Raw genomic sequence first — 25563 nt, 5'->3', positions numbered from 1 at the left:
GCTCACGAGTATTTTATGGGAGCAATGGAATGTTTGGCTAGGGGTGTTTCCTCGCTAGGGATCCATTTGCTCAGTAATAAGTATGTGAAACAATTAAAAAAAAAAAAAGAATCCACCTTCCAATGCAGGGGATGTGGGTCTGATCCCTGGTCAGGGAACAAAGATCCCGCATGTCGTGGGGCAATAAGCCCACACACAGCTACCGAGCTGGTGAGCCACAACTGGAGAGAAGCCCCATGCCACAACAAAGTTCCCGTGTGCCACAAAGACTCGACGCAGACGAACCATTAAAAAGATAAAAACCACTGAACCAAGTACTTTAAGGGGATGAATTATAGAGCATCTGCATTATTATACATTCTAACAAAGCTGTTAACAAATAAAAATTAAAAGCACACCTGAAATGGAAAGTTTCCATTCAAGGGTTATAGGATACAGAGATCAACTGTGTGAGCAGTTGTGAAATTCTTGATACCGAATTGCAAAGTTGAAGGAGATACATTATCTAATTTCAAGACTTATTGTCTTGAAAAACTATAAAATTACAATAATCAGGACAGGTAAGAATGTAAGAAGAGACAGACAGATCAATGATACAGAATAGAGAAGCCAGAAATAGACTCACATTTACACAGTCCATTGATTTTTTTATGTACCAAGCTAAGTCAATGCAGAAAGGAAATGGATCTTTCAATGGAACAGAAAATGACCCCTATCTAACATAGCCAAAAATAAATTAATTCAAGATGGATCATAGACCTAAACAAAAACTAAAGCAAAGCTGATCCAAAGCTCCTAGAAGAAAACCCATGAGAAATATTTTGTGACCCTGGAGTTGACAAAGATTTCTTGGGGCAGAGAAAGCACTCAGTATAAAATGTTGATAGAAGTGGACTTCATCCAGATTAAAACCATCTGCTCATGAGGAGACAGCACTTGAAAAGTCACAGACGGGGAAAAAGAACATCTACAATACAGGTATTTGATAAAGGACTCACATCCAGAGTATAAGGACTTCTGTGACTCAGTGATGAAGACAAACAGCCCAATAAAAGTGGGATAAATGCTTAAACCAATACTTGATAAAAGAAGATAAACGAATGGCCACTAAACACGTGCTCCTCGTAGCTGGACCCGTGAGCATCTGCGGAGCGAGGGGAGAAATTAAAGTCCCTGCATTCCAGGGACACAGGCAGGATTGCACAGATGGAGCCCCAGGGTGGAGGGAGACTCAAGCAGCAGAGGCCAGGGCGCGGGCTGTTGGTGAATGGGGTGACCCTAGGGGCAGGGAGGGTACTGGTGCTTTGAATGCCACCAGGACTGACCCAGACTCAATCCAGTGGGCAGGGAGGAGCTGCCCCAGGGGCTGAGCAGCGGAGGGGGACACTATTCAACCAAGGGGCCTGGGGCGAGCGTGAGGGGGCTGAGCTTCCTTCTCCAGCCTCCATCTTCTCTTTCATTCTTCTCCACCTCTACCAGAAGTCCTAAGGAGACCTCTTCAGGGGAGAGCGGAAAGAAGAGAAGAAAGGAGGGGGTCTATGAGGGTGTCAATGGGATCAACCCCCTAAATATGCTCCCAGCCCCAGAGCCTGAGGGGGAAGGAAAGAAGGTCTGCTGGTCCTGGGGGGCCTCACAGAGTTCTGCCGTATTGTATGAATGGGTCAGCAATTCAACCTCTTCTCTCCTAAGGTAATCATTGGTAGCTGTTTGTGTGCATACCTTTCTCCCTCTTTATCTGCCTTTATAGCATATATGTATAATTATACATCTTGATGGTTTTTTTACCGTTCCATCCAGTGATAGTTTTATATCTCATCTAATGGGATCATAATGATATTCAGCTTGTTTCACTTACAAATACATCTTGGATACACTTTCTCATCAGTACATATAGATAAAATTATTTTTCAACAGTTATGTTATAGGCTATAGTATAAATGGAGTATAAACCATTAGATCAATGCCCAGTTTAACCAACTGGGGATGTCACCAATGACTGTCTTTATACACCTTTATATCGATGGGTCACTCTTTCCAGTGTCTTGCTTTTGGCCATTTCCAGCAGAAGACAATGGACATCACTGTTGCCTCTTCCTTGGACGGGGCTTAACTCTTGGGAGCCATCCTGGTGCTTGCGTCATACATGCCCTTATGACATCACAGGCCTGCCCCCGGACTCTTTTCTCCCATGCCATGACTAGAGGAACACAGACCTGAGGGGATTTAAACCATCTACACCCAATCCATGTGGGACCAATGGTGAGTACGACAGAGGCTGACACACTAGGCATTTGGGGGATGTCCCCATAAATCTCAGGGTGAGAGAACTCCCCCTAACTTCTGACTACTCTGGGAAGCCCTGTACACTAGGGCTGTGTGGCTTGGTTATTGGAGAGAGAGGGAGAGCAGCCTCACTCTCGCCTTTCCCCTCTCTGCTGATTGCAGGAGACAGACCAGCCTAAGACACTTGATGAAAACGCTGAAAATAAGCCTCAGGAGAATAAGAGGCTGATGGAGAAAAGTTCACCCTCAGAACCATCGCCGATATTAAAGAAGGCAGAGGTAAGAGGAGCCCTGACTTGGATGTCTCCGGGCTTTGGGTCCTGATGTTGTGGCTAGTGTCTTTGGTATGTTCCAGAGCCAAGGACAGGAATAAACTCTTTCTTATCTGTCCCCTTTTCCCATTTTTTTTTTTTTTTAAAAGGCCAAACAAGAGAATGAAGCAGCAACAAAGGGAGTGGATGGTGCTGATAAGAGATCAGGAGCAGCATGAGCCTCACCCGGAGGGCGTGGGGCTCGGGTACGGGGGCGGGAGCTGTGTGTGGAGTGGAATAGACGGTATTCTATTTGGAAGCTGGCTTTAATCAATGGTGTGCATGTGTGTGTGTGTGTGTGCGCGCGCGCGCGTGCGCGTGTGTGTGCGCGCGCGTGGTGTGCATATGTGTGCACGTGTGTGTGCGCAAGTGTGTGCATGTGTGCGCGCGTCTGCGCATGTGTGTGTGCATGTGTGCACGTGTCTGTGCGTGTGTGCGCACGTGTGTGTCCGCGTGCGCATGTGTGCATGTGTGTGTGCACACGTGTGCGTGTGTGTGCACGCGTGTGTGTCCGCGTGTGCATGTGTGTGCGTGCGCGCACGCCCGTGTGTGCATGTGCGTGTGTGTGTGTGTGTGTCTGTTTGAGCATATGTGTATCTATGTTTGCTTGCTAATTAAGATTTAAAGTTTGAAAGTCAAGAGAAGTGAGGATGAGGAAGAGATGAGAGGCAGCATTTTATGGGATGGGGGAAACTTTAAACACTATGATATTGAAGAGGAAGAGAGCAGGTTGTGAATTGGAGCTGGAACCAAGGATGAAAGGGCAGGATAGCAGAGGAAGCCATTTCTCCAGTAGGTGTGTGGGGTCTGAAGGGAAGAGTCATGGATCCTGGTTGGGTGGGCAGTCTCAGGTGGACTTTGATAACACGCTGATTATGGAATTCTGGCCTGAGGTTGGCCAACTTGACCCATGTAATACTGGGTAGCCAGAACAAACACGTGAAAAGATGCTCAACATCACTCATTTTCAGAGAAATGCAAATCAAAACCACAATGAGGTACCATCTCATGCCAGTCAGAATGGCTGCGATCCAAAAGTCTACAACCATAAATGCTGGAGAGGGTGTGGAGGAAAGGGAACCCTCTTACACTGTTGGTGGGAATGCAAACTAGCACAGCCACTGTGGAGAACAGTGTGGAGGTTCCTTAAAAAAGTGGAAATAGAACTGCTATACGACCCAGCAATCCCACTGCTGGGCATACACACCGAAGAAACCAGAATTGAAAGAGACACGTGTACCCCAATGTTCATCACGGCACTGTTTACAATAGCCAGGACATGGAAGCAACCTAGATGTCCATCAGCAGATGAATGGATAAGAAAGCTGTGGTACATATACACAATGGAGTATTACTCAGCCATTAAAAAGAATGCCTTTGAGTCAGTTCTAATGAGGTGGATGAAACTGGAGACTATTATACAGCAAGTCAGAAGCCTATTATGAAGCAAGTCAGAAAGAAAAACACCAATACAGTATACTAATGCATATATATGGAATTTAGAAAGGTGGTAATGATGACCCTGTATGCGAGACAGCAAAAGAAACACAGATGTAAAGAACAGTCTTTTGGACTCTGTGAGAGAAGGCGAGGCTGGGATGATCTGAGAGAATAGCACTGAAACATGTATATTATCATATGTGAAACAGATTGCCAGTCCAGGTTTGATGTATGGGACAGGGTGCTCAGGGCTGGTGTGCTGGGACGACCCTGAGGGATGGGATGGGGAGGGAGGTGGGAGGGAGGTTCAGGATGGGGAACACATGCACACCCATGGCAAAAACCACTACAATATTGTGAAGTAATTAGCCTCCAATTAAAATTAATTAATTAATTTAAAAAATAACAGGTAGCCAGGACACGTATACTCCCATTTTACAGATGGGTGCTCTGAGATTCAGAGGTCAGTGTGATGTATCCATGCCCAGTAACCAGAGGGGAACAGAGAAAGGACACCTACTTGGCCTGCGGGTCCAGCCAGCATCCTGCACAGTGCTCCTGGGGATCAGAGGAGGAGTGGTTGCTCATAGGGCATCAGGGACCCTTCATGGCACAGCCTGGGGCTGAAGTGGGTGGGGAATATCCTCTCAATGTATCCTTTCTTTTTTTCATTAGGTCACAAAACCCCAAAAGAAGCCTCCCGTGAGTGATCCAGAAGCAGTAAAGATCCAGGCCTGGTGGCGGGGCACCCTGGTGCGCAGGACACTGCTGCACACGGCGCTCAGAGTGTGGATCATTCAGGCCTGGTGGAGGGTCAAGCTGACGCAGCTGCAAGAGAGCAGGCGGCGGGCAGCTCTGGAGAACTTCACACGGAAGGAGTGGGCAGCAGTCAGGCTGCAGTCCTGGGTCCGCATGTGGCGCATCCGTCGGCGCTACTGCCGTCTGCTCAGTGCCGCCCGCATCATCCAGGCCTACTGGAGGTGCCACTCCTGCACTTCCCGGGGTTTCATCAAGGGCTACTACAGAGTCACAGCCAACCAGCTACATCTCGAACTCGAGATCTTGCTGGGCTCAGGGCCTTGCATTGTGACGGAGTGTATTCCCCTTCCAATAAAGCAGTGAAGTGGTCTTTACCCAGCCCCTCTCTGCTTGAGAAACGCCAGGACCAAGGGTGGCAAATGGTTAGCATCTCACATGCTAGCTCTGAGGAGTTGGCACGGGTTGTCTGAGGCGCTGAGCTTTTCTGAGGAAGAGGATTCTGAGCTCTAGTCCAGACTGAGCAGTTCAGTTCAGTCGCTCAGTCGTGTCCGACTATTTGCGACCCCGTGAATTGCAGCATGCCAGGCCTCCCTGTCCATCACCAACTCCTGGAGTTCGCTCAGACTCGCATCCATCGAGTCAGTGATGCCATCCAGCCATCTCATCCTCTGTCATCCCCTTCTCCTCCTGCCCCCAATCCCTCCCAGCATCAGAGTCTTTTCCAATGAGTCAACTCTTCGCATGAGGTGGCCAAAGTACTGGAGTTTCAGCTTTAGCATCATTCCTTCTAAAGAACACCCAGGGCTGATCTCCTTTAGAATGGACTGTTTGGATCTCCTTGCAGTCCAAGGGACTCTAGATTGTGATTGATTAGCAATGTCTGACATAGGCAGGGAAGTTGGGAGTACAGATCTGCCATATCACCAACTCAGAGAGCATCACTCATGTTTGGTCAATGGAAATGGTGCCTCTCCCCAAGGCTGGGTATAATGGAAGCCTGGGGAAGGGATGGGGTGGTCCCACACAGCAGCACATTTGCCAGGAATTCATTCACCCCAGTCTATTTGCTCCGGGCATGATCTCCCATCCTCATGACTGAGGGGAGCCCACCTACCCCAAGGTCTTGATCCTGGTTCCTGTTGTTTCATAAACTGTGCCCCGCACCCCAACCAGACCCCCTGTAAATGGAGGACAAGAAAAGATGGAAGAGGCAGACTACCTCAGATCATTAGGTGGCCGGTTTAGTAAGCAAGGGAACTTATTTACAAGGCTCGTCGTGGGCAGCTGCAGACTAGATCTCTGTTCTGCACTTGCGTGCCAGCATTTTGAAAGTTTATATAGAGGCCTTAATGGGGTTCAGCCACATATACCATCCAGATATTCTCAACAACACATGACTCTCAAGGCTGCATCCTTGAAAATGCCTCTCACTGTGGGAATGGTGGGTAGATCATACACTTCAAGGACAAGGGAGGCAGTGTTCAGTTCAGTTCAGTCACTCAGTTGTGTCCGACTCTTGGCGACCCCATGGATGCATGTCAGGGTTCCCTGTCCATCACCAACTCCCGGAGCTTGCTCAAACGCATGTCCATCGAGTCAGTGATGCCATCCAACCATCTCATCCTCTGTCGTCCCCTTCTCCTGCCTTCAATCTTTCCCAGCATTAGGGTCTTTTCCAATGAGTCAGTTTTTTTGCATCAGGTGGCCAAAGTACTGGAATTTCAGCTTCAGTATCTGTCCTTCCAGTGAATATTCAGGACTGATTTCCTGGAGGATTATTGGCTGGTTTAATCTCCTTGCAGTCCAAGGGACTCTCAAGAGTCTTCTCCAACACCACAGTTCAAAAGCATCAATTCTTCAGCACTCAGCTTTCTTTATAGTCCAACTCTCACATCTATACGTGACCACTGGAAAAACCATAGCTTTGACTAGATGGACCTTTGTTGGCAAAGTAATGTCTCTGCTTTTTACTGTGCTGTCTGGGTTGGTCACAGCTTTTCTTCCAAGGAAAGGGAGGGGGTGACGGGCATCCAGTTGCCCAGGTCTCTCTTGTGTGTCAGCGGCAGTATGTCTTTTCAATGACGCCTTCCAATAACTTGCTGCCCACTTTAGGGGCTGTAACTTCACACTTGGTCTCCGAGTTAGAATCTGAACCCCAAAGTGAAAATGGTTAGAGTTCAGGGCCCCTGCCCTCATTCCTACCTCAAAATCTGTCCCTCACTCATTGACCCTGAATGGAGGCTTGGACTCATTCTCTTCCAGACCTTACTGATGTGGGAGGTTCCACAGGCCTTTTGGGGGTGGGGAAAGAAGGCATTCCACTTCTAGCTGAACCTTCTGGTGAGTGTTAGCCTCTAGGTGATCACAGACCCAGAGCTGAGAAGGCAGAAGCTGGCTCTTCCTCACCCTCTCCCCAGTTTCTGCAAGAACTGGTCCTCTGACAGTCCCTTCTTGTGACAAGCTGCCACCTGGGGTTAGACTGGGGCCTAAGTGATGATAAAATGCCAATTAAGAGGTCAAGCCTAGGCTGTCCTTCTGCCCATCCAGGCACTGCTGTTTCACGGTTCCCTGCAGAGAGAGGTGGTCTGAGGTCTTGTGTTATTCCCCATCCAAGCTGCAAGCCCAGAAGCCCTACCTGACCCAGCTCCATCTCCTCTGCCCTGGCAAGTGGGTCCCTCAGCTCACATTTCCCAGGGGCCTCCTGCTCTAGCTCTCTGTCTTGCACTGGGGCTTGAGCTGTGTCTCTCCTACTTTTTGTCCCTCTGTGGCCTGCCCCTGTGTCTCGCTCAGGTTCTGGTCTCTCTCTCTTGCTCTGAAGGATTTCTGTCCCCTCTCCCCTCATTTCCCTTTCTATCTTGTGTTCAGTGACTCAGAAGAGCAAGGACTTGGAACCAAACAGAGCTAAGTCACACCAACGTGGCTTCCCTACTCACTGCTGCGTGGCCATGGATATGTCATTTTTCCTATCTGAGCCCCAGTTCCCTGAACTGTGAAGTGGGGCTAATAATCCTCATCGTTCAGTGTGACTGTCAAGCAGCATAAAAATTCAGCCTTAGCAAAAGAACGAGGAAAGAAGGTTACATTTACACACCTTAAAAACCGGCAGTCAGAGTGGGAGGGGAATCATGTTTAGTCCAATTAAGAACACCAAAAGGCTCCCTACCATCAAAATCAACTGCAGATGTTTGGGGCTTCCCTGGTAGCTCAGTGGTAAAGAATCCGCTTGCCAGTGCAGAAGATATGGGTCCGATCTGTGGTCTGGGAAGATCCCACATGCCATGGAGCAACTAGGCCCGTGCACCACACCTTCTGTGACGGTGCCCTAGACCCCAGGAGCTGCAGCTACAGAGCCCTTATGTCACAGCTACTGAAGCCCGAGTGCCCTGGAGCCTGTGCTCTGCACCAAGAGAAGCCACCTCAACTAAAGAAGAACCCACGCAGCAATGAAGACCCAGCACAGCTGTAAATAAATACATGAAATTCCAAATTTTTTAAAAAGAAGGAACAAAGGTATATACATGAAACTACTACCAATAATTACATTAGGAGTGTGAGTGTGCGTGCTGAGTCACTTCAGTCGTGTCTGGCTCTTTGCAGCGCTGTGGACTGTAGCCCTCCAGGCTCCCCTGTTCATGGGATTCTGGAGGCAAGAATACTGGGGTGGGTTGCCATGCCGTTCTCCAGGGAACCTTCCTGACCCAGGGATCAAACCCACATCTCTTATGTCTTCTGTGAGAAGAGTTGAATTGCTGATCCACTTATATAATACTGGGGACCTCTGTGAGGCCCCTAGGACCAGCAAACCTGCTTTCCTTCCCCTTCAGGCTCTGGGCTGGGAGTATGTTCAAGGGGCTGATCCCACTGACACTCACTGACTCCTCCTTATTTATTTCTGCCCCTCCCAGAAGGGATCTACTGAGAACCTCTAGGAGGAAACTCTGGGAGAGGTGGCAGAGAATGGTGGGGATAGGGTAGGAGAATGGGGAGAGACCCCAGAATGCTGGCCCTTCTGTGGGTCGCCCGCAGTGGTCCTGAGGGCTGCCTGTGTTTGGTTTCCTGTGCTGTGTCCCTTACCCCGGCCCCAGGGGATGTACCCTCATCATAATCAAGCCAGCACACCTGCAAAAGCTCCTCTTGGATGATGTTACCCCTATGTTCCTCCTCCGCCCCTGAGGAGGCTCCTCCCTGCCCACTGGCTTGTGTCTGAGCAGGTCCTGGTGGCATTCAAAACCCCAACACCCTCTTTGCTTCTAGAGTCACCACATCCACCAACACCGCAGTCCCTGGCCTCTACCCTAATCAGTAGTAAGGTCTCCGCACCTCAGTTTCCTCATCTGTGAAGTGGGGCGAACGTCATCAGGGACAGTGTGACTAGGGGCTAGACTATGGCGGCAGGCTAATGGGGGCATTAAACGGGTGTGGGTCTCCCAGGGGTTCAAACGGATGCCTCCTGTGCCTTCTCTGTCCCGTGCACTGTGCTCCACTATTTCCCGTTCTCAGTAATCTTGTTCTGTCCACTCTCTCATTCATCACCCTCACACTGACGCTCCCTTTCAGCCTTCATCCTCCTCTTCTCTTCATCTGCTCTCCCCCGAGCCCCACACAGACTTCCTCCACACTCCCTCTTCACACCACAGTGCAGTTCTCAGTGACCCCCAGGGCTGTGACCCTGAGGGGACCAGGGCCTCACTGTAGCCAAGTGGGTCTTCAGAGGCCAGGAACAGACAGAGGTGGGGCCCTGCTTGTGCGGTGTCTGACTGACCCCCCCGTCTCCTCACTGCGACCTTGAGGTCCTCAGGGAAAGAAGATAGAAAGTGCTTGAGGCCACTTGAGCCTGAGATGTGGGTCCTGGCTGGTCCTGAGGTCTCAGGGGTTCTCTGGCCTGTGTGGTTCTTGCTTTCCCAGGGAGCTAATAACCAGGAGACTTACAGATAGGTAAGTTTAGCCACAGGAAGGGAGTTTACTTTGTTCCCCCAACTCTAATATCCTCATCAGAGATGATCATTGTTAATTTTTGTGGATATCTTCCTAATTTCTACCATCTTTTAAAATAATACCTTTACAAGATATGTGTATAAATCTATGCTTTTATTTAGTTCATTTTGATTTGATGAACTTGCTAATCTTGCTAAATTTTGTACACTCTTCTATATCAGTACATAGAGGGCACACTCATTGCTTCTAACTGTTATTTGGTATACCATTGTTTAAACGAATTCAAGTCAGGACTGCCCTGGTGGTCCACTGGCTAAGACTCCTCACTCCCAACGCAAGGGGCCCGTTTCCACCCCTGGTCGGAGAACCAGAACCCACAGGCCACAGTCAAAAGGTCCCAAACGCTGCAATGAAGATCAAAGATCCTAAGGGCGACAGCTACCACCCGGCGCAGCCAAACGAACAAACAAATAAAAATAACCATGAAAATAAATGAATTGAATTCTATCATACTCAGTGAAGTAAGTCAGAGAAAGACAAATACCATATGATATTCATACATAGGATCTAAAATATGACACAGATGAACTTATCTACGGAACAGAAACAGACTCACAAAGATAACAAACTTGTGGTTGCCAAAGAGGAGGAAGAATTGAGGAGAGATGGACTGGGGGGTTGGGATTAGCAGACACAGACTATTATGAATAACATGGATAAACAACAAGGTCCTACTGTGTAGTGCAGGGAACTATATATTATATGCTATGATAATCCATAACGGAAAAGAATATGATAAAGGAATGTATATATATTATATATAACTGAACCACTTTGCTGTATAGCAGAAATTAACACAGCATTATAAATCAATTACTTCAATAAAATAAATTTGAAAAATAAATGTACCGAAACCCTCTTAACGTTTTAATGAGCAGTATTTGAGGTGTTCTTCTTTGTAACCAGAACTGTGTTCATTTAGGTAGGAAAGAAAGGACAGGTTCTTAAGTTTTCCTTAGAAGGGGCTCAGCCGTTGGGAGTCATTCTGGTGCCGGAGTCATAGGTGCCCTTATGACATCACGCTCTCTCCTTTCTCCCCTCCATCTCTTCCGGCCAGAGCACTGGCTGGACAGCAGACCTGAAAGTGATGGGAACATCTAGCCCCTAACCATGGGTAATTTCGTAGAATTAAGACCTAAGGCGGTTTGACTATCCAACCCAAACAATGGGCATTTAATGTCTTATGAGGTAGATCTACCCAAGCTTCCTGGAGCTGGGTACATCTCCCATAGCTACCTCAGGATGGGACCCCTTCTCATGTCTGAGATCCTAGGAAAGTCCAGGAAGCCTCGTGTGTGGCTGACTTGGCACCTAGTGGTGGGGAAAGCATCCTTACCTTCATGTTTTTCTCTCCAATCTCTGATAAGGACAGCAAAGCTTCCAAATTATAATCACAGGTTGTGATGATGTCTCATTGATAGAACAGAGCTTGAAGGAGCAAAGGAGAGGAGAGCAAGGGATTCCACTTTCAACACCCTACACACCACTGCCACTGTCCTCCCACCCTTCCCTGGGTGGATGGATCTGGGATGTTGTGTTGGGGAGAGCCTTGACTTGTTCTATATCTGGCTCTTGTGGCCCAGTGGAGTGACTCAAAGGTCTGTGACCATGTAATTTATTTTCCAAAGACAGATGCTTCAGGGAGTGAAAGGGGCACTTAGCACCATCACACCAGGACAACAGGCATAGACCCAGGATATGCTAGGCAAACTGGGACGAATGGCCACCACACATAGAGTAGGAAATGGAGAGGGGTTGACTCCTCCTTGGCTGTCTTTTCCCCCTATTTCTTCCTTAGGTTGAGAGTCTAGCCAAGGTGTGTGCTGAGCAGGAGGGCAAAGAGTGTGAATCCAGGCCTCACAGGGTTGAGAGTCTCAAAGTGGGGATTGTGTTTGGGCAATGCAAAGGCCAAGGTACAGGAAGACGGGGGGTGGGGGGGTGCGTGCACATATGCACATGCATCTTTGTAGTGAGGTCTGTGTTGACTGGTGTTAAGAGCCAAAAGTATGTGAGGTGCAGGAATCTTTTAACGTTTTGGTGAGGCAGAGGGAGGCAGCAGGCAGGTTTAACCTGAAGTCAGAGGTGAGACAGCAGGGAGAGCCAAAAGGCCACTCTTCCAGCAGACGAGAGGTGGCTGAAGGCAAGAGTCATGGTTCTCAGGTAGGTGGTCAGGTCCAGGCGAAATGTCTGTCTCTTTCACTTCTGGATCAGGGTGTTCCTGCTGTAGACGGTCAACCAGGTCCGTGCAAAACTGGGCAAGGTTGCAAGTGTGGGTGAACCTCCATTTTACAGACGGAGACCCCGAGACCCCGAGGACAAGATGAGGTTTCCATGTCCATTAACTGGAAGTGGCAGCAGCAGGCCACTTGGTCGATCTCAAGGTGCCGCTGCTGCTCACCACAGAGCTCCCAAACGTCAGGGAAACGGGCCCCTTCCTGCCACAACTTAGGGCCAAAATGTATGTGTTTCTTAAGTGTCCCCTGTTTTCTCTTTTAAGGCCCCAAAGTAAGAATCGTGATAAATGAAGAACACAAGGCGGTTGTTGCCATTCAGGCCTGGTGGCGGGGCACTCTGGTGCGCAGGACGCTGCTGCACGCGGCTCTCAAAGCATGGATCATTCAGTGCTGGTGGAAACAGAAGCTGGTGCGGCTGATGGAGAGCAGGCGACGGGTGGCTCTAGACGCCTTCGCAAGGCAAGAATGGGCAGTGGTCAAGCTACAATCCTGGGTCCGCATGTGGTGCATCCGCCTCCGTTATTTACGTTTGCTCCATGCCGTCCGCATCATCCAGGTCTATTGGCGCTGGCATAGTTGTCATACCCGTGGTTTTATTCAGGGCCATTACAACCTCAAAGAAAACCAACTGAATCTTCAACTTGAAATCTCTTTGGGTTCACAAGCTTGTAGAGTACAACAGTGCATACCACTTCCAATAAAGGAATGACCAGGTCTGTTATATCTGTGTCCCCAGCTCTTTTGTCAGACATACCTCAAGAAGGTCATTAGGGTAAGGATGGCGAATACTTGGCATCTCATCAATCAGCTCTGAGGAAGTGACAGCGGTTGCCTGGGGTTCGGTGTGGAGGATTTTAAGAGTCTGGTGCTGGATGAGTGGGGTCTGTGGTTGATTAGCAATGTCTGCTGCCATGGCTAGGAGAGTTAAGGTTGCAGGGCTGCCAAGTCGGCCAACTCCAGGGAGGCTCCTTCAGTGTGTGGTCTATGTAAACGGTGCGTCAATGTAATCGTGCAACATGGAGGCCTGTGTCATCTTTTGCTCTTTTCCCCAAAGTCTTTAAAAACTACTGTTTAAAAATGGTGGTAAATATATACATCATAAAGTTTCCCATTTTAACCATTTTTGAGTAAAGAGCTCAGTAACATTAAGCATATTCACATTGTTGTACAACTATCACAACTGTCTCCAGAACTTCATCTGCAAAATTGAAACTCTGTACCCACAACCTCTGGCAACCACTGTTATACTTTTTTGTCTCTATGAATTAGATTACTCTAAATGCCTTGTATGAGTGGAATCATACAATATTTGTCCTTTTGTGATTATTTCACTAAGCATAAGGTCTTAAAGGCTCAGTCGTTTAGAGTATTTTTATATTAATGCTACCCTCTTGCCTTTCTCAGGGACTGTTTCTGTTGATTTACTTTTTTCCTTTGAATAGGCCATAATTTTCCCTTTCTCTGTATGCCTTGTAGTTTGTTTTTTGTTGTTGTTGTTGTTGTTCTTGTTGAAGATTGGACAATTGAGGGAACTTCCCTGATGGCCTTGTGGCTACGACTCCATGCTCCCAAAGCAGGGAGCCTGGGCTCCGTCCCTGGTTAGGAAACTAAATCCCACAAGCCACAGCTAAGAGTTTGCATGCCACAGTTAAGCCCCAGTGCACCAAATAAATACATGAAATGAATGTTAAAAAAAAGGTTGGATATTTAATCTCACAATGTGGTTCTTCTAGAGGTCAGATTTTCACTCTTCCCCTGATTTTGCTGTTTTTGTTGGTTTGTTGAAGGGAGTCTCTGTGATGAGGATCAAAGTGAAAGTGAAGTCGCTCAGTCGTGTCCGACTCTTTGCGACCCCGTGGACTGTAGCCTACCAGGCTCCCCCATCCATGGGATTCTCCAGGCAAGAATACTGGAGTGGGTTGCCATTTCTGTGTAAAGTTAAGGTCATCTTTGGGTTTTTCTGGGCCTGTACATTTCCCTGGGCATACATGGTAACTTTTAAAATTCTCCTTTATATGCGGTTGCTTTTAAGTGTCCTAGTCCTTGATTGTCTGGCTTCCAAAAAGGGAAAAAAAGAAAGGAGGAGGAGGAAGAAAAGGTTCTCTTTAAATCCCCTGGAAGTCACTTCAGGTGCAGGGTTACAGTGTTGCAATAATTGTCTGTGGGACTTGAAACAGTGGCCCCTGCCTCTGTTTCCGTACCTCTGTGACAACAAGCAGCCATCAGCAATCTGAGCCCAGATCCCCAATATTGAAGCACAGACTCTTTATTGCTCACCTTGGATTCTGCAAGCTTCGTACACATTTCTCTAGAACTCATTTATGGCTGCCTGCCATAGTCTTGGGGGTCAGGGTGTCCGGGATGGAGAGCCTGTACCATGATAAGAGCTGAAAGTAACCAAAATTAGCCACAATTTACTGTCTAAGTTTCTGGAATTATGCCTTTAACTAGACCCTAAAGACTCTACTAGTAAACTGAACTAATAAATTCAGTAAAGTTGCAGGATACAAAAATCAATGTACAAAAGTTGGTTGCATTTCTATATACTAAAAATAACCTATCTGAAAAAGAAATTAAGTCTCATTTACAACTGTATCAAAGACAATAAAATACCTAGGAATACATTTAACCAAGGAGGTAAAAGATCTATATATTGAAAACTAACGGAATGGAAGAAGATATAAATAAATGGAAAGATATCCCATGTTCAGGGCTCAGAAGAGTTGATATTGTTAAAATATCCTTACCACACAAAGCAATCAATAGACTCAGAGCAGTCCCCATCATAATTACAACGGCATTTTTCACATAAATAGAAAAAAATCAATCCTACAATTTGCATATAACCATAAAAGATCTTGAGCCAGTCAAAGTATTGTTGAGAAAAGAGAACAAATCTGGAGGCATCACATTTCCTGATTAAAAATTATATTATAAAACCATAATAATCAGAGCAGAACGGTATTGGGAAAAAAAAAACCAGACACATAGACCAATGGGACAGGATTGAGAGTCCAATAATGAACACATACATACATGTACGGTAAAGTAATATTTGACAAGGGTGCCAAGAAAATACTATTGATAAAGAATTGTCTTTTTCAGTAAATGGTGGGAAAACTGGATATCCACATGCAAAAGAATGAAATTGAACCACGCTTTTACATCACATGCAACCAACTCAAAGTGGATCAAAGACTTAAGTGTAAGACCTAAAACCACAAAACCTCTAGAAGAAAAGAGGGGAAAAACTGCTTGACATTGGTCTTGGCAATTATTTTCTTTATCTGTGACATCAAAAGCACAGGCAACAAAAGCAAAAATAAACCCAGGTGAGACACAGCAAATTAAAAAGCTTCTGCACAGCAAAGGAAACAATCAGTAATATGAAAAAGCACCTTACAGAACAAGAGAAAATATTTGTAAAACACATGCCTGATAAGGGGTTAATAGCTAATATATACTAGGAACTCAAATAACCCAATAGTGAAGAAAAGCAAAAAACAAACAACAACAAACGTAAACCTGATTTAAAAATGGCCAGTGACCTGATTAGACATTTTCCAAAGAAGACATACAAATGGCTAACAGAAGAGAAAGTACTCAACACCACTAATAGTGGAAATGCAAATCAAAACCATGTGAAACAACCTCATACTTGTTAGAATGGCTATTATCAGAACCATAAATGGTACGTGTTGACGAGCGTGTGGAGATGGGGGAGTCCTTGTACATTGCTAGTGGGACTTAGAAGTAAAACTCCACAACAAAATGTTAGTGGATCAAACCCAAAAATGTACGAAAGAAATTATGCACCAGGACCAAGTGGAATCAGGTGAGCAAAGCTTCTTCACTTTTATTTATTATTTTTAGAGAGTGAAGGAGGCTTTTTAAACAGTTAATTGATCAGGCTGCACTGGGTCTCAGCTGTGGCACGTGGGATCTTTCAGTGCAGCACGTTGGGTTCTTTATTGTGGTGCAAGGGCGTCTCTCCAGTTGTGGCCTGTTGGCTTTTCTCTGTAGTTGTGGTGTGGGCTCCAGAGTGCTCGGGCTCAGTAGTTGTGGTTCAGGCTTAGTGGCTGCGGTGTGGCAGGCTTAGATGTCCCCTAGCATGTAGGATCTTGATTCCCTGACCAAGGATCGAATCTGTGTCCCCTGCACTGGAAGGCAGATTATTAACCATTGGACCACCAGCGAAGTCCCAAGGCTACTTTAAACATTCAAAAATTAATTGATCCACCATATCAACGGGCCAGAGAAATCATATGAGTATTTAATATAGACAGAAAAACCATTTGACAAATCCAATGCCTATTCATGATAAAAAGGAAATTCTTAGTGAGTTAGGAATACAGGGAACTACCTTAATTGATAAAAAGAAATCTATAACATCATACTTTTACTGTTTCTTGGTATGGTGAGTGATTTTCTACTGTATGATGGACATTTTGGATATTAGGAGGCTCTTGATGCCATTTAAATCTTCTGTTCTGGAAGGCAGCATCCTGTTTAGGTTTAGCATGTAGATGCTGGCCTACTTTTGTGGACCCTATTTCCAATGAGAACATTCTTTTCTGGGTTCCTTCAACACAGTTCTGGTCTGCTTTATTCTTTTGGTTCCACTGGATCCCTTCTGGTGCCCCCTGCAAGGTTGAAGGCATTTTCCTAGGTTCCTTCTTGTCATTAGATGGAGGGTTTAGGATGTTGGACTTCTGAAGTACAGAGCAATACCCTGGCCTGTTCTCTGACCAGCTGATGCCAAACGGGTTTCCTACCCTGTCTCTGTTGGTGCTGCTGGATGAGAGAAGGGCCTACTTGGACTGCACTTTGCTGTTGGGTAGAGGGCCAGGAGGCTCCTGTTCTGGATCTTCTGCGGCTGGACATACAGCCAGGGGCTGCTGGGTCTGGATTGCCTTCTGCCACTGAGTGGAAAGCGAGATTCTAGACCTTTTGGAGCTGGGGTACAGGAGGACCCCACTCCCTCTTCCCATCTCGTTTGTGGTGAGAGAAGCATTCGCCTACTCAGGTTCTGCTGTTACTGTTGTGGGCAGATCAAGCCTGCTTCTGTTAGCAGATGAGAAATGCAGTGGGTTAGCCCACGTGGGTTGTGCTGTTACTGCTGCTGAGGACAGACTGCGTCATCACTGCTAGCCGATACAGGGTGTGGTGTGGGTGGATAAGCCTGGGTTCCACTGTTGCTGTGAGCAGATTATGCCTACTGCTACCAGTGAGTGTGCGGCATGGGATGGGTTGGCTTATATGGGTACTGGAGTCACTTCTGTAGGCAATTCAGTCTGCTGCTGCCACTAGACATGGATCTCCCTGCTGAGTCTCTGCTGGGCTTCTCTTATTTTGACCAGAGGGAGCATGCTTTTCACTTTGCTTTGTTTTGCTTTCCCTATGCCTGTTGTTGGTACTAGGTTGCAAACATATCTGATGTCCAGTCTGAGATGTATGGCAGAGAAAAGAAAACCCAGGGAATTCATCGAGGTGCGCCTTTAAAAATCTTGAGATTCCTAGATAATCTGCCATCTTTCTACATTTCACAGTCCTTTTATGATTGTCTGTTGAATTATTTCCAGAGTATTTAGTTTGTATTCAGAGGAGAGGAAAGGGGGAAAAATGAATTACACCATCTTGTAGAAATGGAAGCTCTCACTCCTAGGTTTGTTTACACATATACACAAAACCAAATATGTATAGCAAATTAATTTGTAACCACTCAAACTGGAAGAAACTCCAAATCTTTCAACTGGTAAAAACTTTTGATAACATTCTTAAAATGGAACACCACTCAGCAATTAAAACAAATGTGTACACACAATAGGAGAGAGAAGTCTCAGACACATTATGATAAATGAAAGGAAGCCAGACTCAAAAGACTACAAAATATTCCTTTTATGATGTCCTGGAAAAGGGAAATCAATAGGTACAGATCAGTGGTTACTAGAGTCTGGTGGAGAGTAGTGGGCGAGTACAAAGTGGTACAGAAGACCCAGTTATTAGGTACATATATATTCTATCAAGGAATCATTGTGACTGTTGAAAGATATAATACTGACGTTATATTTTTTACAAAGGTCTCCTATTAAGGACATATATTAAAGCACTTATGGATTGAGTGGTATGATTTTTATTGTTTGCCTTTAAAAATTATTTTAACAAGAATGGAGTAGCTAACTCTGTAGCCTGATGTAGAGAGAATGCATAAGGGCAGAGAAATGACCACTGGATTTGGTCAGCTGGAATGCTGGTGATGTTCATCAGTGCAGTCTCAGTGAAGTGAGCAGGGCACAAGCCTGACTGGAATGCGTTGAAGAGAAAATAGTGGGAACAGAAATGGAAACAGTGATGGCATGTTTTGCTGTTAGAAACAGAGAACTGGAAAGAAATTAAGATGGCATTTTTAAAAGATGGAAGAGGTAGACATTGATACTTTGGACAATAGGGTTATGAATGTAGGATCAAACACCTTAAGATGGCAGCATGATAGTGGAGGGGTTAGCCTTTGATGGGATCAAAGACCCTTCATTTATTTCAACAGGAGGGAAAGCAGCATGTGTGGTCCACATGGAGCTGGGCTGGCGAATAAGGTGGTAGGAAGATGGGGGTCCAGTCTGTTCCCATTTCGTCAGTTAAGTATGCTGCTGCTGCTGCTAAGTCGCTTCAGTCGTGTCCGACTCTGTGCCCACCAGGTTTCCCCGTCCCTGGGATTCTCCAGGCAAGAACACTGGAATGGGTTGCCATTTCCTTCTCCAATGCATGTAAGTGAAAAGTGAAAGTGAAGTCACTCAGTCGTGTCCGACTCTTAGCGACCCCATGGACTGCAGCCTACCAGGCTCCTCCGTCCATGGGATTTTCCAGGCAAGAGTACTGGAGTGGGGTGCCATTGCCTTCTCCGTCAGTTAAGTATGTGGTAACATATATCATCATTTTTGAGTTCAAGGGGAGAAGTAGAATTGGGCATTCAGAGAGGAGGTACTATGAATTATTCAATTCAGAAAAAACGAAATGCAAACACACCAGAGAAATTTATTGGGAAATATGTCCAGTGGAGGCCTGCAGTCATGAATATGAACTGGGACCATGCGTCATGGTTGAGTGCGAGCTGAGTGTCGTTCTACTCTTCTGCAGGCACAAAGCAGGTAGATGATTAAGTTCATTCCACACACCTTTGCAGAGATTACAATAATTAAATATAGAATCTGAACTGGATAAAGTAGATACAGGGGCTTGTCAGGGATGATGGCTATAAAAAAATGGTAGAGTAAATGGATTGGAAGATCTTATCACATCTGAAGAAACATTCTATTAGTGATATTTGAAAAGTGAAGAAGAGAATAAAATAAAAAAATGAAATGAAAAAGCAATTTGGACAACAGTACAATTATTGGTAATGGTAAGGTCTAGAGCCACACTGTTCAATGGAATAACCACTAGCCATGTGTGGTTATTTAAGCTTAAATTAATTTAAATAAAATTTTAAACTCAATTCTTTAATTGCACCAGGCACATTTCAAGTCCTTCATAACCATGTGTGGCTCGTGGCTACTACACTGAACAGCACTGATACAGAACATTTCCATCATCACAGAAAGTTCTATTGAGTAGCACTGGATTAGTATGACAGGAGTGAGAATGGAGACAAGAGTAGGGATGGGGGTAAAATCAGTGGGAACCCTGTTTGTTGTATAGCCCTCAGGGAGAGGAGTTCTGGTAAGGGAATTGTGAAGACGGAGTTGAAGTGTCATGAACTCCTGTTTTCTGCCGGTCCCCAGGGTCATCACCTGCTCATCAGCATGCCCAGTCTCATCGACACTAAGGCTGGCCTCCTGTCCTTCACCTGGGGCTGCACTACTCTCCTCCCAGAAGAGTCAGCCACATGTTGGCCTTTCCACTAGGTGATTGCCAAAGACACCTTGTCTAAGGCATCTGAGGCCACCCCCGCCAACCCCAGGAGGACAGAGAAAGGCCTCAGTGTCTGTTCTCACGTGCAAAAGTACCCAGAGTCTTCAGGAAGATGCAGCTTACCTGACTCTCAGATTCCCAGTGAGAAGAAAGGAATGGAGTTAGGAATGGGAGCTGGGACTTCTGACCCTGTTTTATATATATAGGTAGACTAGGACCTCAGTTTCTGTTTTGACAACTAAGTACATGGCATATGGAACTGTCAGTCCAGAACAGGGTTCGTGGGCACAAAGGGAGAACCTCACTGAAGTTCTTTCCCAGGGAGAAGAGGAGGCAGCATAGCTTAAGTCCTAAAATTTCCATCAGCAGAGGGGAAACCATGAGACATACTTTATGTCCGGTTAGACCTTTACTATGGGAAGGGAGAGAGAGTGCCCCCTCTTGCCATCCCTTAGGGGTTAATGATCTCAATGTGGAACTGCAGGTGAGTGGCTGTGACTACACAGTGGCCCCGGAGGAGGGCACAGGCCTGGCAGTTGTGGCACTGCCAGTGGTGCTGGATGACATAGATGGCATTGAGCACTTGGCAGTATCGCCAGTGGATGCGCCACATACGGGCCAAAGACTGGAGCTTGACCACCGCCCTCTCTCTGTGCGCATAGGCGATCAGGGCTGCCCTCCGCTTCTTCTGCAGCAGCCTGTCCATTGTCAGTCTCCACCAGCTCTGAATGACCCAAGTGCTCAGGGCTGCATGTAACAGTGTCCGGCGCACCAGGGTGCCACGCCACCAGGCCTGGATCTTCTTGGCTGCTCTTTCTCTTTTTCCATTTTTAGTGTTCTAGGCAGAGATAAGAGAGACCACTCAGAGAACTGCCTGCCACCAACCTGTAGGATATTTCTGGAAAGGGCCTGGTTCTTTTCATTGCCCTACTTTGGAGAGTTCAGGACAGTAGCAGGACACTGATCAAGAGGCCCTAGGTGCTGAGTTCTTCTCTGCCAATAAGGACACATCTCCTTGCCCTCAGAGTCACAGCAGCCCTCAGAGTCACAGCAGCCTCCTCCTGACTACCTCTCAGGTGCATGGATCAAGGCAAAAACCATTAGTAACTAGAAGCAAGCATTAGGGGTATGAGGGACTTTGTTAGTCATATTCTACCCCATCAGTGCTTATTGGGTTTTGGAGGTTTGGCTTCATAGTGCTTTTGCCTGGTATTCTCTGCTAATTCTAGTCCTACTGATTGATTGCTTTCTGCCACAACAGTGTATTTCAATATGGTTGTTGGCTTTTAACCCCCTCATCATGTATTCTACTCCCAGCTTCTACATGTTGAGAACATTCTTTCTAATTCAGGGTCTTCACATTCTCATCTCCCGGCTCATGTGTTTCTTGATGGCTTTCCTTTTCTCCATTCACTCGTCATGTCACAGTCAAACCCAGACCCAGAGTTCATGCTGAGAACGGAGTGGAGGGAAAATGAGCCAATGTTGAGTTGACTCCTGACTATCTTAAACTCAAAGATAACTGTGGCCTAAGAGGCACACTTCCACATCCTCGTGACACTGATATAAATGTCCTGGATCTCTGTACATTATACAGAGATTTCACCTACCTCTCTTTTCTTCTGCTGCTCTTTCTTCCTCATCATAGTTATTTCTTCATAGTCCTCAATGACAATTTGAATTAAATGGCCATCTTTCTGTTATCAGAAATAAATGGGAAATGAATGGGAGAGTGAAAACTACTGTTTCTCTCTATGGCTCTGCACAAAAGCTACCTACTGCCTCACATCCCCCCTTTTTCCCAAACCCGTAAAGTCTTGGGTGAGTCCTACCCACCCTCAAGCCTGCTTAAAGTATCTGAACACGTCTCTTACACAAAACTGAACCCCCATGGGTTCTCTCTTGATGGTTCCTTTGTTTGTCTACTTCCCAAGGTCTGGCACAAGTCATATGAGGGGGAAAGCCTTGAGTTAACAATGGCTTTATGACATGAGGATTAGGATATCTGCCCATAGGTTGAGTCTTCCTCAGAAACAAGATCCATGGGAACTTGTATTACCTGTCCACTTCCCTTCTGTCACAAACGTATCAGAGCTCAGAGTAGAAAGATAGGGCATTTGAGTACTATTCCTCCAGTGAGGCCCGTCCACATCTTCTCTTAAAACTAGTCACACAGGAGGGCAAGAGGGACCATGGCAGTATAGCTCCATTCAGCTCTCTTGTGTCTCCTCAGACTTAGCACTTCCTGTCTTCCCTGGATTCCGGTTTTAGTAACTCAGTGCACCATCAGTCAGTTCAGTTCAGTTCAGTTCAGTCACTCAGTCGTGTCTGACTCTTTGCGACCCCATGAATCGCAGCACACTAGGCCTCCCTGTCCATCACCAACTCCCGGAGTTCACTCAGACTCATGTCCATCGAGTCAGTGATGCCATCCAGCCATCTCATCCTCTGTCATCCCCTTCTCCTCCTGATCCCAATCCCTCCCAGCATCAGAGTCTTTTCCAATGAGTCAACTCTTCACATCAGGTGGCCAAAGTACTGGAGTTTCAGCTTTAGCATCATTCCTTCCAAAGAAATCCCAGGGTTGATCTCCTTCAGAATGGACTGGTTGGATCTCCTTGCAGCCCAAGGGACTCTCAAGAGTCTTCTCCAACACCACACTTCAAAAGCATCAATTCTTTGGCCCTCAGCCTTCTTCACAGTCCAACTCTCACATCCATATATGACCACAGGAAAAACCATAGCCTTGACTAGACGGACCTTAGTCAGCAAAGTAATGTCTCTGCTTTTGAATATACTATCTAGGTTGGTCATAACTTCTCTTCCAAGGACTAAGCATCTTTTAATTTCATGGCTGCAATCACCATCTGCAGTGATTTTGGAGCCCCCCAAAATAAAGTCTGACACTATTTCCACTGTTTCCCCATCTATTTCCCATGAAGTGATGGGACCGGATGCCATGATCTTCGTTTTCTGAATGTTGAGCTTTAAGCCAACTTTTCACTCTCCTCTTTCACTTTCATCAAGAGGCTTTTTAGTTCCTCTTCGCTTTCTGCCATAGGGTGGTGTCATCTGCATATCTGAGGTTATTGATATTTCTCCCAGCAATCTTGATTCCAGCTTGTGCTTCTTCCAGTCCAGCGTTTCTCATGATGTACTCTGCATATAAGTTAAATAAGCAGGGTGATAATATACAGCCTTGATGTACTCCTTTTCCTATTTGGAACCAGTCTGTTGTTCCATGTCCAGTTCTAACTGTTGCTTCCTGACCTGCATACAGATTTCTCAAGAGGCAGGTCAGGGGGCCTGGTATTCCCATCTCTTTCAGAATTGTCCACAGTTTAGTGTGATCCACACAGTCAAAGGCTTTGGCATAGTCAATAAAGCAGAAATAGATGTTTTTGTGGAACTCCCTTGCTTTTTCAATGATCCAGCAGATGTTGGCAATTTGATCTCTGGTTCCTCTGCCTTTTCTAAAACCAGCTTGAACATCAGGAATTTCATGGCTCACTTATTGCTGAAGTCTGGCTTGGAGAATTTTGAGCATTACTTCACTAGCATGTGAACCATAGGAAACTAGAAAGAGAGACCAGCTGAATCTAGAAAGCAGTAGAATAAAAGCAACAATATAAAATTAATTAAATAGAAAACAATAATGAGTAGTGTGAGGTAGATTTTGAAGGTGATATCTTTCAAATTGGAGCTTCCCTGGTGACTCAGTGGTAAAGAATCTGCCTGCCAATGCAGGAGACTTAGGAGAGGCGGGTTCGACCCCTGGGTTGGGAAGATCCTCTGGAGGAGGGCAGAGCAACTCACTCTAGTTTTCTTGCCTGCAAAATCCCCTGGACAGAGGAGCCTGGTGGGCTACAGTCCACGGGGTCACAAAGAGTCAGACATGACTGAAGGGACTGAGCACACACACACAGAGTATCTATGTCAGTGCCAAACTCTCACTTTATCCTCCCCCGTCATGGCCTCGTAACCATAAGCTTGTTTTCTACATCCATGACTCTACGTCTATTTTGTAAAAAGTTAATTTGTTTAATTAGGTCCCATTTGTTTATTTTTGCTTTTATGTCCAATATTCTGGGAGGTGGGTCATAGAGGATCCTGCTGTGATGTATGTTGGAGAGTGTTTTGCTTATGTTCTCTTCCAGGAGTTTTATAGTTTCTGATCTTACATTTAGATCTTTAATCCATTTTGAGTTTATTTTTGTGTATGGTGTTAGAAAGTGTTCTAGTTTCATTCTTTTACAAGTGGTTGACCAATTTTCCCAGCACCACTTGTTAAAGAGATTTTTTAAAATCCAGTGTATATTCTTGTCTCCTTTGTCAAAGATAAGGTGCCCATAGGTGCGTGGATTTATCTCTGGGCTTTCTATTTTGTTCCACTGATCTATATTTCTGTCTTTGTGCCAGTACCATACTGTCTTGACTGTGGCTTTGTAGTAGAGCCTGAAGTCAGGCAGGTTGATTCCTCCAGTTCCATTCTTCTTTCTAAAGATTGCTTTGGCTATTCGAGGTTTTTTGTATTTCCATACAAATTGTGAAATTATTTGTTCTAGCTCTGTGAAAAATACCGTTGGTAGCTTGATAGGAATTGCATTGAATCTATAAATTGCTTTGGGTAGTATACTCATGTTCACTATATTGATTCTTCTGATCCATGAACATGGTATATTTCTCCATCTATTAGTGTCTTCTTTGATTTCTTTCACCAGTGTTTTATAGTTTTCTATATATAGGTCTTTAGTTTCTTTAGGTAGATATATTCGTAAGTATTTTATTCTTTTCGTTGCAATGGTGAATGGAATTGTTCCCTTAATTTCTCTTTCTATTTTCTCATTATTAGTGTATAGGAATGCAAGGGATTTCTGTGTGTTGATTTTATATCCTGCAAGACATTTCTCCAAAGAAGACATACAGATGGCTAACAAACACATGAAAAGATGCTCAACATCACTCATTTTCAGAGAAATGCAAATCAAAACCACAATGAGGTGCTATTTCACGCCAGTCAGAATGGCTGCAATCCAAAAGTCTACAAGCAATAAATGCTGGAGAGGGTGTGGAGAAAAGGGAACCCTCTTACACTGTTGGTGGGAATGCAAACTAGCACAGCCACTGTGGAGAACAGTGTGGAGATTCCTTAAAAAACTGGAAATAGAACTGCCTTATGACCCAGCAATCCCACTGCTGGGCATACACACAGAGGAAACCAGAATTGAAAGAGACACGTGTACCCCAATGTGCATCACAGCACTGTTTATAATAGCCAGGACATGGAAACAACCTAGATGTCCATCAGCAGATGAATGGATAAGAAAGCTGTGGTACATATACACAATGGAGTATTACTCAGCCATTAAAAAGAATACATTTGAATCAGTTCTAATGAGGTGGATGAAACTGGAACCTATTATAGAGTGAAGTAAGCCAGAAAGAAAAACACCAATACAGTATACTAACGCATATATATGGAATTTAGAAAGATGGTAATGATAACCCTGTATGTGAGACAGCAAAAGAGACACAGATGTATAGAACAGCCTTTTGGACTCTGTGGGAGAGGGAGAGGGTGAGATGATTTGGGGGAATGGCATTGAAACATGTATAATATCATATATGAAACG

At 45.6% G+C, this 25563-nt stretch overlaps 3 protein-coding genes across 3 annotated transcripts; 2 read left to right on the top strand and 1 right to left on the bottom strand.

Annotated features, from left to right (window-relative positions):
- Positions 1–1803: 1803 nt before the first annotated feature.
- On the top strand, positions 1804–5156 carry LOC120868331 (IQ domain-containing protein F1). Its single transcript, XM_040247096.1, has 3 exons — positions 1804–2259; positions 2446–2562; positions 4710–5156. The coding sequence occupies exons 1-3, from the start codon at positions 2257–2259 to the stop codon at positions 5154–5156; spliced, it is 567 nt and encodes a 188-aa protein (XP_040103030.1). The 5' UTR covers positions 1804–2256.
- Positions 5157–10898: 5742 nt separating this feature from the next.
- Positions 10899–12731, top strand: LOC120868471 (IQ domain-containing protein F5). The gene is made up of 2 exons (XM_040247286.1): positions 10899–10902; positions 12286–12731. Exons 1-2 carry the CDS (start codon positions 10899–10901, stop codon positions 12729–12731), a joined length of 450 nt encoding a protein of 149 aa, XP_040103220.1.
- A 7650-nt stretch (positions 12732–20381) lies between these two features.
- IQCF2 (IQ motif containing F2) lies at positions 20382–21822 on the bottom strand. The gene is made up of 3 exons (XM_040247095.1): positions 21805–21822; positions 21541–21627; positions 20382–20768 (listed from the first exon to the last, which is right to left on the bottom strand). Exons 1-3 carry the CDS (start codon positions 21820–21822, stop codon positions 20382–20384), a joined length of 492 nt encoding a protein of 163 aa, XP_040103029.1.
- Positions 21823–25563: the final 3741 nt, after the last annotated feature.

This window comes from Oryx dammah, unplaced genomic scaffold, assembly GCF_014754425.2.
Source record: "Oryx dammah isolate SB20612 unplaced genomic scaffold, SCBI_Odam_1.1 HiC_scaffold_9, whole genome shotgun sequence".
Lineage (NCBI taxonomy): Eukaryota > Metazoa > Chordata > Mammalia > Artiodactyla > Bovidae > Oryx > Oryx dammah.
This window is presented reverse-complemented; position numbering and strand designations above follow the sequence as displayed.

Bases quoted from the DNA above. Each gene is read 5' to 3' on its own strand.
- IQCF2 (XM_040247095.1), bottom strand. The intron at 20,769-21,540 runs GTAGGTGAAATC...ATCTCTGCCTAG, and splicing joins AGCAGCAGAAGAAAAGAGAG to AACACTAAAAATGGAAAAAG.
- LOC120868331 (XM_040247096.1), top strand. The intron at 2,563-4,709 runs GTAAGAGGAGCC...TTTTTTCATTAG, and splicing joins CGATATTAAAGAAGGCAGAG to GTCACAAAACCCCAAAAGAA.